Source organism: Crocuta crocuta, unplaced genomic scaffold, assembly GCF_008692635.1.
Source record: "Crocuta crocuta isolate KB4526 unplaced genomic scaffold, BGI_CrCroc_1.0 scaffold249, whole genome shotgun sequence".
NCBI classification, from domain to species: Eukaryota; Metazoa; Chordata; class Mammalia; order Carnivora; family Hyaenidae; genus Crocuta; species Crocuta crocuta.
Window position 1 is genome coordinate 563,278 of NW_027533262.1, and position 13,480 is coordinate 576,757.

At 33.4% G+C, this 13,480-nt stretch overlaps 1 protein-coding gene across 1 annotated transcript in view; it reads right to left on the bottom strand.

Moving 5' to 3' along the window:
* NCKAP1 (NCK associated protein 1) overlaps nucleotides 1-13,480 on the bottom strand; it is a 106,273-nt gene that overhangs the window by 34,888 nt on the left and 57,905 nt on the right. The window contains exons 17-20 of the mRNA XM_077747556.1: nucleotides 12,521-12,579; nucleotides 5,795-5,940; nucleotides 3,736-3,868; nucleotides 403-522 (exon numbers count right to left, since the gene is read on the bottom strand). Of these exons, the coding sequence (XP_077603682.1) occupies nucleotides 403-522; nucleotides 3,736-3,868; nucleotides 5,795-5,940; nucleotides 12,521-12,579 (458 nt within the window). The remainder of the gene's footprint in view (nucleotides 1-402; nucleotides 523-3,735; nucleotides 3,869-5,794; nucleotides 5,941-12,520; nucleotides 12,580-13,480) is intronic.

The window sequence follows — 13,480 nt, forward strand, 5'->3', positions numbered from 1 at the left end:
GTTTAAAGGATAAGTAAAACAAACTAGGCAAGCAAAGAATGAGAACACATTACTAGAAGAAAAAAGGTCTATGAAGAATAAACTGTATGAGGACACAATGTGTTCAGAATTTAGTGAGAACTACTACATGGTAAAGCATCAAGTGCAGGGTGAAGTAGACAGTCTGAGCTAGTAGGAAGGGACTTGAGTATCAAGCTAAAAGTTGGATTTAAAACAGTAAATAATCATAAAGACAAGGGCTAATTTTTAAAAACCTAAAAATGGAGTTTTATAAGAAGAGGTAATGAGGTTATTAAGAGTTGAACAATTTAAAAAAATTAAAAAAAATAACTTGCTAACAGTGAATTTTCTTGCCTTCATACACACACTTTCTTGTCTGTAAGGAAACATGTGAATTATTACCTGGTCACTGAGAGTACACTGTTCTGTGCAAATATCAGTGATGAGATTTCGAGCTTGTTTGGCCATTTCATCCAAGAACATATTACATAAGGAAAGACTGCGATCTCCAATATGATGCCGCTATCAAAGCAGAATAATAACAATAATAAAAGTTATAAAAAGTGGTTTGAATTAAAATACTTGTTAAATAAACATGGAAAATAAAGTTAAAGTCTGTACATTCCTTAGGAATGGGAGTAGGGAATGTTAGAGATTTGGGGGGGAAACAACTAACCTACCATACTGTATTTAGACAGTTGACATAAAATAAGTATCTGATGATTATACAATGATTGGAGGGATCTTAGAGGACCAGTATTTTCCTTAACACCAAAAACTTAATGTAATTTTCAAGCTTCACAAGGTCCTACACATTCAGTTCTTAATACTAAACTATCAAAGAAAGGATGGGAAAGAACAGATTGAGCAATACTTTCTAATCTTAACTCAATAAATATGTATATATATAAATTACATATATATAGAGAGACACAAAAAATAACTTTGCAGTGTATAAACAGAAAAGAAAAGCTTAAGTATTTAATTAAAATTGTTAGAAATCAAGTCAGTAAAACAAAGAAATTCACAAGGCATTCAATTTCCTAAAATCAAACTCCTCAACCCAGAAGAGAAAAAAAAGCTGATCGTGCATTTTCTAAACACACAGGGGGAAAAAAGGACATTACATTTAATTTTTAGGAGATTAGATATGTATATGTAAACATACATTCACTCAAATCCATCCATCTCTCTTACAGGATTCTGTATCTTTTTAGTTTTGGTGGGTGTCGCAATAATTTAATAGGTTTTTCTTGTCAACGGCAACTGGAATGTTGAGTATATAATGCTATAAAGTTTTGCACTACATATTTGTAACACTTTACAAAGACATAAAGTTTTGAAGGTTTACCATACCAGATATTCCATAATTACATAACAAATGTATCATTTACATATATTTCTATGCTAAAAATAATGTAATATATAAGAATATAAAATATTTAAACACATAATGTAACTGTTACTAGCTCTCTCATGGTATCTTAATGTATTTTATTATAAATGCCCTTAAAAATTTTTAATAGAAAGTCAAACCAAAAGGAATCTCCAGGCCAATTAAATATTAGTTCACTTAAGGAAAGACTTCAAATTATAAACATTTAGGGTTTCATTTAACCAAACTGTGACTTTCGAAAGATGAAATGTATCCCTTCCTATCATTTACTCTTGAAAAAAAGAACACTAAATTAGCACTGCTTCAAATTCACTAGACTTAATTTCAAATACAGATCTGATTATCACTATTCTCTTCGAATGGCTCAGAAATGCTGAGACTGGATGGAAAACAAAACATCTAAAGTCTCTTAACATGACACAGTCTCTCCATGATCTGCCCACAGCCTCTGGCTACAGTGCTGAGAATAGATTTTAGGAGAACGATGTCAGAAACAGAGAAACCATGTAGGACACTATAACAATAATCCAGGAAAAAAAGATGTGGCTTTAACAAAGATGAGAAGAAGCAGGAGTCTGGACATATATAAAGTTAGAGCCAAAGGTAGAAAAGGCTTCGAAGGATGGCCAAGGGGCAACATGTAGAGAATCAGTAGTTCTGTTCTAGACATATTACATTTCAGATGGCCACAAATGCCAAAACTGCAGTAGAATATACAGAAAATCTGGAGCTGAAGGGAAAGGTCTGGGCTGGAGATAAAAATTTGGGAGACAAACACAAAAAGACAAATACTACATATAGTTTTTATATATATATATAGTTTATATTTATAGTTTATAAATAAACTACCTAGACTAGGTAAATTCTTAGAGACAGACAGCAGACTAGAGAATACCAAGAATACTAGAGAATACTTGAGAGATGAGAAATTACTACTTAATGATACAGAGTTTCTGGCTGAGTGATAAAAGTTTTGCAAATGGGTAGTGGTGATGGTTGCACAACACTGTGAAAGTAACTAATGCCAATGAATTGCACATTTAAAAACAATTTAAATGGCACATGTTTATATTATAAAGTTAAATAAAAATATATCTTTTATTGCAATTTTTTTAAAAGGAAAAAAAAAAGAATGGGAATAAAGTCCAAATTGTTGAAGTTAAATTTAAATGCCTGGCTGAGAAATTTTTACTTTCTCTATATGCACTGGAGAACCACTGAGGACTCTTCAAGAAGGAAAGAGCACTCTGGTGGCATTGTATTAGATGACCTTAAAGGCAAAAATATTGAAGACCGGAAAACTATTTAGAAGTATATAAGAAGAATATTGGGAATCTAAGCTATAGTAGTGACAGAAGCAATGGAAAGTAGAAGATGGATTCAAAAATCATACCAGACAAATAAAATTAAGAGGACTTCATGGGTAATTTAACAAGAGGGACGATGGTGAAAAAAATTAACAATGAATTTCAGGTATAAAGCTTGAGGAAGATATCTATTAAATCTAAAAACTCTATAAACTACTAAATTTGGTGGTGTTGGTATCTTCGTAGGTAATAATCCTAAAAGGAGTCCCTAATAAACTTTCTTCAGGCTAACTTGTCTCAGAGGCAGCTTCCAGTGCATTGCTGGAATACAACATAAAATCTAATGTTTAGAGACATTAATCATGTTACTGCAGTTTGTCCATTTCTTTTCTCCACCTTCTGCAGTTCTAAGTAAAGTGACTCAACACTATAATTAAACTATAAAGAAACCGACCATTTAATATATATTCTTACCACACTTACAAAGTGACATTTCTTCTCTAAAGATTAGAAGAAATACTGAATACATTTTTGACAGATACTTGTTATCAATAAACTACAGATTAGTTCAATTATTCAATAACTATGTGTGAGTGTATGTCTTACAAACAGTAACAAATGTTAACTTTGTTTACTGTATCTATCACATTAACAAGTCAGTGAAATTTTTCTCTGCCATGTTTATGTTTAGTCAGTTATGTGTACATTTAATTTTCAAGTCTTTTCAATAATAGTTTAAGAGGAAAAACAAGCATACAAAATCAATGCCTGTATATAACTTTAACATAAATATTAATACCTGACCCTTCCATTTAATAAATGTAATTCCAAATGACTTTATGACATGTTCTTAGAAATATGTATGTGTATTTATCCATCTAGCAAATAAACACTACATCTATTTTAATCTCTTCAAACATTCTGATTCTGCAGAGAGATAAAGTAGGCAGCCTTTGTGAAATCCAGCCAGCTACATGTTTGGTCTAGTTTATTCTGCACACCATATAAATCACACTACTACTCTGAAATTACCTCTTCTGGACACAGTTCATGTGTGCAACTCATAAAATGAGTGCAAAGTAGTGGAAACGCAATTGAATATCTTGACTGAGAGGGTAACTCCAAACACTGTTGAAACATCTTCTCAAAAGCACGACTATAAAAACTATACAAGGAAACAAATAAAAATTAGATCACAATTTTTGTAGTTAAAAACTTTAATGATATAGTACTTTAATTAATTTAATATGACTCAAGTAAATGAAAGTCATCAAATGGTCACCTTTATTCCCTTAAGAGGAGTAGTTACTTTTCCAAAGAGTATCTTTTATACACCAACAATCATTACAGAGTAATAGAAATGTGATTTGTAGAATATTAACAAATTTTAAAATAAACTCAAATAGAAAATAAACCATAGCTATGACATATGAATATGACATTCAAATCTCACCTTGCCAAATTTTATCAAAGCTAAGTCATTATCAATTGTAAGAAACACCATTATTTTATGTACAACTAAGAAAGAAAAACACTGTTAATGAAACAATGACACACCATCAATTTTAAATTACTTCTAGATTTAGGAGACATTAAACAAAGAAGAATATGAGTAAGTCAAATATACTACATCTTGGAATAGCAAAACAACCAGAAGTAGAGAACATGTCTTTATTTTGGATGTAACAGACAAAATAAGAATGTGATAAGAAAAAAATGCATAACAATTAAATAAATTTTAAATACTAATCAAAGTACTTTTATTTCCTAGAAAAGGGAAGAGAACTCTTTAATTGAAGTAGACTTCTTTTACAATAGGAACCTTTCTGTAGTTCAAATGTATGTGAACATAAAATGCTCCATTTTCTTTCCAAGTCTGACAATAGCATAGGGTTCCATCCAAATAATCTTCAATTAAACTTTTGCAAATCTAACATGTGATACATTGTGTTTTGTTTCAGTGATAAACTGTGTTTGGAGACTTCCTTTAAGAGACCTCTCATGCCTTCTCTGTCTGGTGATTTGGGTTTCTTTTGCAATACTGCTAATGAAAGGTATCCTAACTAACTGCCAAAATCAGTGTGGACTAAGTTATCTTACAAAATAAAATCAACGAGAAACTATTCATAAGGATAGCTTTTTAATACACAGAAACTACTATCACTGTCCACTGAGATTATCTCCGCATCATAGAAAAAAAGGGACATATACTGGGTTATTCCAGTCAGCTTCCCTACAGGAAAAAAAGCCAAGAAGCAGATACAGAGTTGATACTGCACAGCTTTTGCACCAAAATACTTGAATTTGAATCCTGGTCCCATTGCTTATTAGTCTGATCATAATCAAATTCACTTATTCATTCAAAAATTTATTAAGTCCTACTATGTTATATGTTAGACACTAAGAAAATAAAAATATTACCTTCTTTCAAGAATCACAGTTATGTGTGGAAAAGGAGAGGGCAAAGAAAATTATAAACTGCTAAATTTAACTAAAGAGGCTATGATAGGAGCAAAGGTGAACAGAGAACAATGAAGGGCGTAGTAATCACCATGTCATCATTATATTAATATCTAATTTAATATAGCAGAGTGAAATTACTTGCTATTTAATTCCCAACATTTGCTTTATTTGACTCTGATTCACAAGTTTTTTTCCCTTAATCTAATGATGCAAAAGAGGGTCTTAAAACAATCTGAAGTGACAGTTTCTTACTTCCTCAAAAAAAGTGTAAAAATAAATTTACACCAGTAAGAGTTCCTCTTATAGAGAATAAAAAAAGAAAAAAATTCTACTTGGTAAACTTCCTTTTGTTAGCAAGTTGTCATCTATTCCCTTTATTCTTCTTATTATTTTTTAAGATTTTATTTTTAAGTAATTTTTACACCCAGTGTGGGGCTCAAACACGTAACCTCAAGATCAAGAGTCATGTGTTCTACCAGCTGAGCCAGCCAGGCACCACTATTCCCTTTATTCTTAAGAGTCTATTACTGAGTGGTCTCAAGAACTACACTAATATAAAAATAATCAACAAAGATATCTTTGGATACTAAAAATTTCAAATTCTTATTTGAAAAATATTACCACATACCAAAATATGGAGAGATCTGATGTTTCCACCAACATTTCCACCAAGGAATCTACCATTTTTGTATGAAAAATTATTGTATTCATCATCTTTCCAAGTTCTCTGTGATCTGCAAGGCTAAGTGAAGCCTTAGAAACACTAGTATATGCCTGTGAAAGTACAGCAAAAGACAAAGTCGTTTAAGCATGGACCAATGATTTTAGCCTTGACATTCTACAGGGGAAAAAAAACCCACTATTGAAAAATTCTTAATGTTTATTTTGACACTGTATCAGTAACATCACCTTTTTAAAATTGTCAATAGTGACTCAAACTTGAAATCCCTATCAAAAATTTCTTCAAATAGATAAACTGAAATACTACTGTCAATAAAACAAAATCTAATATATGAGTCATTCATCTTGAACCCCAAAGGAACTAAAATTACAATATCTAAAGTGTAAAACAGATATAAAACAATATCTAAAGTATAAAAAAAAAATTAACCCTACGAAAAGAAAATTTCAGTCTAGTTTGAAAGAAAACATACATGGGAAATATTCAAATGAAAATAAGTATTATACTTGTTGATTCGTTGAGTTTTCAGACTATATTGAATCATTAAAAATCAGATAACAAACACACTGTTCTAATTGATAGATTCTAGAAAAAAACTGAAGATAGTAAAAATTAGTGTAGGTTGGCTAATAAGGGGATATAACTCAACCAAAACCATCAGTGTAGGTTTATAGGGAAAGAAACTCTACTATAAAGAACCAAATCAAAGAGCAAAATCTGTCCATGGATAGTGGGCATTCCAGAAAGGCATAGAAGAACAGAAAGGTGTCTACCGAATAAACGCTGTCCACTAAGGTTACAGTTAAACTGAAAAGAAGAAAAAGAAAATGGTGTAAGAGATTTAATCCTATCAGGCAGACCCCCTGTATACCATGTTAAAGAATGTAAACCTTTTGGTGAACCAAAGGTTCTGTGTGGTAGCCAATTTCTGTTCAGAAAGATTGCTCTATGTAGCAGAGTAAATTGGCAGAAGAACTGGGGGAAAGGTGGACAGAAAGGGAACAGGAGAGGAGGCAGAGATTTATCAAGAGACAGTGGTGCCATAATACATACAGGATTATGATGGTCTGGTCTACAACGGGGGTAATTTAAGAGTTAAATCTGGGAAATGACTAGATGTGGGCAACGGAAGAATTATGTATGAAGCTAGGGTGCTCACTTTTGGGAGATACTACTTCATGTATCTGATGTGTGCCTATACATGTTGGATATGCCAAGAATGCAAGACCCAGAGCACTCATTACTCAGGCCATTTTTCAGGACTGTATTTGCAGCTACAAAATTTGAAGAATTGAGATATCTCCCTCTGGATCAAAGAGAAAGTATGCTTACTGTTGATAAAATGGAGGGTTCATCAAACTCAGTGTTCCTTAACTATAATATAAACCTACTGTATACACAGCATTCATCTGTGTTCATCTGGTCCCCCCATTGTGGGTCATGAAAGCAAGGGAGAAAAATAATATATATGTGTTGATGCTCATGCAGTTTCCTGTGCAATCAATACCTAAGTCTTTTGTCTCTGACCCAGGGGACCCATATCTTCTGCCAGTTTCCATGAAGCAGTAAAAGAGTAAATAATTATTTCCTTAAAAATCAAATAAATATCAAATCTCTGCCCCTACAATGGCAAGCGGCCACATCAAGGATGGTTACCATTCACTAAGAAAGCAGAGTTTTATATTTTGTTATTTTTGAATGGATAAAGAATAATAAGAGCAGTATTCTGATGGCAAGGTATACTCAGATATTTATTATAAACTAAGTCTATCTGAAGTTTAATTTACCTTGAATCAGCTTTAGAGTAAAAAGAGGAACCACTGTGGTGACCATGAGCTCACTAAAGACTTCCATTAATTGAGCCACATTTTTAAAAATGTGAATTAAAGTATCACTGTGGAAATAATTTCAGAGGAAAAGGATGGTGACAAAATGATAATTTAAAAGACATTTGAAAAAGATATTACAAAGTAAGACTCATTTGAAATACTTGCCAACAACGAAAGGAGAAACAAGTTATAAAAAAAAAACAAGTTTAAGTAAAAGTGTAAGATATGAACAACCCAAGTAAATTTGAAGATAGAGGAAAAAAGACAAATGAAAAAATGACTGAAGATGCTTTACGAGACTTCTAGAATACATAGGGGAATGAAATGCCTTGGGAAGTGGGAAAAAATGACAAAGAATACATGGAAAGAGAAAGAACTTTCTCTAAAGATTGGATAAAAAGAGAAATAAAAATGACCTATAAAAGACCAATGACCTTAGAATCAAAATCAGATAGGACTCCAGTGAAAGCATAAAGCAACTTAAAATTCTCCCAATGGCTTATTGTTCAGGCCTTGTTCTACTCAAGAATTACTGTATCAGGGCACCTGGGTAGCTCAGTTGGTTTAGTGTACAACTTCGGCTCAGGTCATGATCTCGAAGTCCCTGAGTTCAAGTCCCGTGCCTGCTTCAGATTCTGTGTCTCCCTCTCTCTGCTCCTCCCCGACTCATGCTCTGTCTCTCTTTCTCTCAAAAATAAACAAACATTAAAAAAAAAAAAGAATTGCTGGTATCTATAGAATGCTACACCTCTCTCTGGTCATGTGCTTATTCTTAAGTCTCGTCCTTCTACCTGATCACTGATCAGCCAGATCATTCAGATCTCTTGTGAAATCTGTTCCTTCTTGTAGTAACACTTAGCACTTAAAAAGTCTCTTTACTTGCTCTTTCCTCATGGTTTGCCCTTTTCCTGTGTAAGCTATTGCCCTATTCAATTACTACCCATCTTTCAATGTCTGGGCAAAATGATCCTTTCTCTACAAAGTCATTCTAGCAATTCCAACTTCGCAAAAGCTTTCTCCCTTTCAAGAAAACTAGTTAATAATCATACCTTGCCAACAGTTTCTTTGAAGTTAATCTTTCAGATTTTCAACTGCTATTTAACTTTTCATTCTTTTATGCCTGTCTCCACAGCTAGATTTATAACACCATCAAAAGAGGATTTGTACTCCTCTACTGATTATATAATACTACTCAATATTTTATCTCCTGTATCCTATGGTCAGGTCTATAGGTGTGGAATCTTCACTGTTAACCTGTTCTTCATCACCTATGTGAAACTTCTGGATTCTGGCCACTGCCTCCCAAATTGCACTTTTGCCCTCTTTCCATAGAGAAGATTTCTCTGGCTAAGTTGTATGTTCCGCTGTTTCTTTCCTTGGTATGCTCTGCCCTACCTACTGTCACTAAAAATTAAGAGTTATATAGTAGAAAATGACTGCATGTCCCAGTCATGATTATGAGAAATATTATGGGCTGAATTGGGTCTACAAAATAGATATATTGAAGTCACAGTCCCCAGTACCTCAGAATGTGACCTTATTTGGAAACAGGGTCTTCATAGAGGTAATCAAGTTAAAAATGAGGTCATTAGAGTGGGTCGTAATCCAATATGACTGATAATCCTTGTAAAAAGGAAAAATCTGGACATAGAAATAAGCACAGAAGATTATATGAAGAGGGACAGAGTGAATGCCATTAGAGTGACTCATCTACAAGCTAAGAAACATCAAAAATTGCCAGCAAATGACCAAAAGCTGGAGAAAAAGCATGAAGCAGATTTTCCCTCACAGCTCTCAGAAAGGGTCAACCCAGCTGACATCTTGATTTTGGACTTCGAGCGTCCAGAACTATAAAACAATAAATTTCTGTTGTTTAAGCCACCCAACTTTGGGACTCTGTTATGGCAGCCCCAGCACAAACCAATAAAAGCAAGAATACAACACATGACTCAGATAGCAGGTGGTATTTCTTCTTTAACGTTTGTTTTTGAGAGACAGAAAGAGACACAGCATGAGTAGGGGAGAAACAGAGAGAGACACACACACAGAACCCGAAGAAGGCTCCAGGCTCTGAACTATTAGCACAGAGCCGGATGCGGGGCTTGAACCCACGAACTGTGAGATCACGACCTGAGCTGAAGTTGGATGCTTAACCGGCTGAGCCACTCAGGTGCCCCAGCAGGTGATATTTTCATAATTATGTCATAAAAATTTTTTTAAAAATTCACACAGGGATATATCAGTTCTACATACTTAATGCTTACAACAAATGCTTTATACTCTGCCATATGACCAAACAAAGCTAAATTCTCAAGTGAATCCTTCAAATGAGTAAGCTTAATAATCCTGAAAGTATTTAATAAGGAGTAAATCTGAAGTGTACCGAAATCTCTAAAATTTTCTGAACCCAAATGTTGGTTTAGGTATTCTCACAAACTGACAGCAAAAGACTTAATACTATGAGTAACTTTCAAATTTTTAAATGTGTATATCCTTTAGCAGAGTAATTTAACTTCTTTTTTTACTTTATATGCTCTACTTCTGTACTTTTCACAACTGTAGTTAAAACAAAGAAATGTTAATTTCTAAACTTCATTTTTAATAAAAAGAAAACAAAGTATTATATATGCACATTTATTATTTTGGGATGTTGCTGTTTCAAGTTTTCTTTCCAGGTCTGTCATTATCTATCTCTACAACCTCAGGCAAGTTACTTAATACCTGTGGCCTCATTTATAAGATCATCTCTAAAAATATGCGCAGAGAACAAGAGCGAGAAAAATGCCTATGTATTTTGAGGTTGGAAGGAAAGAACCTAAGAGCAAAAGTATCACAGGAAATAAAGAAGACTGCCAGAAAATGATGCTCTTCCTAGGAGTCCTTCCTCAGACTGGGTTTATCTAGAAATGTCTTCCACAAACACATATTGCTTATATTTTCTTTAATTAAACAAATAAGAAATTAATGAATGGTGCAGAGCCATGTGTATATATAGTATAATCCCATTTACTGTTTGAACACCTAAAAAGATATAAACCACTTTAAAAGTGAGTATTTCGGGGCGCCTGGGTGGCTTAGTCGGTTAGGCATCCGACTTTCGCTTAGGTCATGATCTCGCGGTTCGTGGATTCGAGCCCCGCGTCGGCTCTGTGCTGACTGCCAGCTCAGAGCCTGGAGCCTGTTTCAGTCTGTGACTCCCTCTCTCTCTGGCCCTCCCCTACTCATGCTGTCTCTCTCCTAGAAATAAATAAAAAAAAAAACATTTAAAAAAAAAAAAAGTGAGTATTTCTAGGGTATGAAACTGAGAACAGTACAAACTTTCATTTTCCACTACTTTACCTCTGGGTATTCTGACATTTCATAATGAGAACACATTATTATTATTACTTTAAAATACACACATTTTTAAAATTGCAGTTATTGAAAAAACTGGGCCACAGTTTTCACATAACTACTAGAAGTATTTAAGGGACAGTTAAATGCCATCATTAAATTTACAGTATATACAAAGATTTTAAGCTTGAATTTTAAAGCCCTTACAAACTATGTATGTGAGTTATATATTAAATGAAAACTTTTAAAGTCTAATACCACTATTTCTGCATTTCAGAAAAATGACGTCTTTGGAACTACATCAGGGGATGTTGAACTGTGGCCCGTGAAATGGCTGCTTGTTGTGCTTTTCCAAAGATGATATTCAGATAGTTAACAAGCACATGAAAAGGTGCTCAAACCTCATTACTCATCAGGGAAATGCAAATGAAAACCATAATGAGATGTCACCTCATACCTGAAAAGTTATTATCAAAAACACAAGAGATAACAAGGCAAAAATGGGTCAAAAAGGGAACCTGCATGCACTCCTGATGGGAATATAAACGGGTGTGGCCACTCTGTAAAACTATGGAAATTCCTCAAAAAATTAGAAATAGAATGAACTACCAGAGGGCCCACTAATTCCACTTCTAGGTATTTATCTTAAAGAAATGAAAACACTAACTCAAAAAGATATCTACAAACGCTTGGTCATTACAGTACTACCTGCAACAGCCAAGACATGGAAGCAGCCTAAGTGGCAACTGATTTATAAATAGATAAATTGTGGTGAAAAAATATATATGTATATATTTACAAACACACACACATGAGAATATTAGTCAGCCAAAAACATGGGGTAAATCTTGCCACTTGCAACAATATGCAATGGACCCCAAACGCAATTTGCTAAGTGAACTAAGTCAGAGAAAGACAAAGGCCAAATTAACTCAATTATATGTGGAATTTGAAAAAATAACAAAAAACAAAACCCCAAAACTGAACTCATAGATGGAGACAATGTACTGCTGGCTGCCAGAGATGGGGAGCCAAGTTAGGTACTACAGGTGAAAGTAACCAAAAAGTACAAACTTCCAGTTATAAAATAAGTAAGTTCTGGAGATGTCATGTACAGCATGATGACTATATCAGCAATATCATATTGCATACTTGAAAGTTGCTAATAAAATAGATCTTAAAAGTTCTCATCATAAGAAAAAAACGATTTCTGACTATGTGTGTGTGGTGATGGATGTTAATTAGTTGCACTGTGGCGATCATTTTGCAATATGTACAAACATAATAATGTTGCAAACCTGAAACTAGTATAATGTTCTTTGTCAATTATCTTAATAAAAAAAATTGTTTCTTCTATGAGGTCAATTATCTTAATAAAAAAACGGTTTCTTTATGGTTACTCTTTTCAAGAGGTATACAACAGTAAATTTTTTTTCTAAGTAATGTTTTCATGTTAGCTAAAATATTCAATATCCAAACAGAAAACCAATGAAAATCAAGTTATTCTTACCTGTAACCTAAACCAATCTAACCTCATTCCTCTGAAATCAAATACTTCTCCATCTTCAACTACAATAGTAGAAAAAAGATTACAAAGCAAATTAATATTTTCAAATATATAAATACAGTTTTAAATTTAACATCAAGATAATTCAATTTATGGCCATATACACAAAAGAATTAAAAGCAGGGTCTTAAAGAGATCTTTGTAAACCCATGTTCACAGTAGCATTAGTCACAATAGCCAAAAGGCAGAAGCAACCCAAATGTCCACCAACAGAGGAATAGATGAACAAAATGTGGCCTTCAAAAGGAAGGAAATTCTGACACATGCTTTAGTGTGGTTAAATCCTGAGGACATATGCTGTGAAGTAAGTCAGTGACAAAAAGACAAATACTGCATGATCCCACTTATGTAAAGGTACCTAGAGTAACCAAACTCATAGAAACAGAAAGTAGAATGTCAGATATCAGGGGTGAGGAAAATTAAGGAGTTGATATTTAATAGCTACAGAGATTCAGTTTTCAAGATGAAAACGCTCTGGAGATTGGTTGAGCAATTATGTGAATACACTTAACTCTATTAAACCGTACACTTAAAAAAACAAAAATAATTTAATAGCTAAAACAATGAAGTAATTCTCAAATCCTATAAAGTACGGATAGAAGGAGGGAGTTATGCTAAGAGAAGTGTAAAGTACAGACTTCTCTCCTAAACTCTTTTATCAGTGTGCTTACGTGGCAATTTTGAAGGAGCTAGAACAGAGCTTGAGGAATTCTGTAAACAAAAGCTTTGGACAGCATGGTGAAGTTCTTCAAAATAACTCTTTATAAACCAAATTATCACCAACCAACTTTACAACAGTTTTACTACTTAAGTGTGATAAAATACATTAATACATTAAGCTAAAATGTATTTATTACTCAGAAATTTTCAAGGTTTTGGATACCCTTTACTTAAAGATTATAA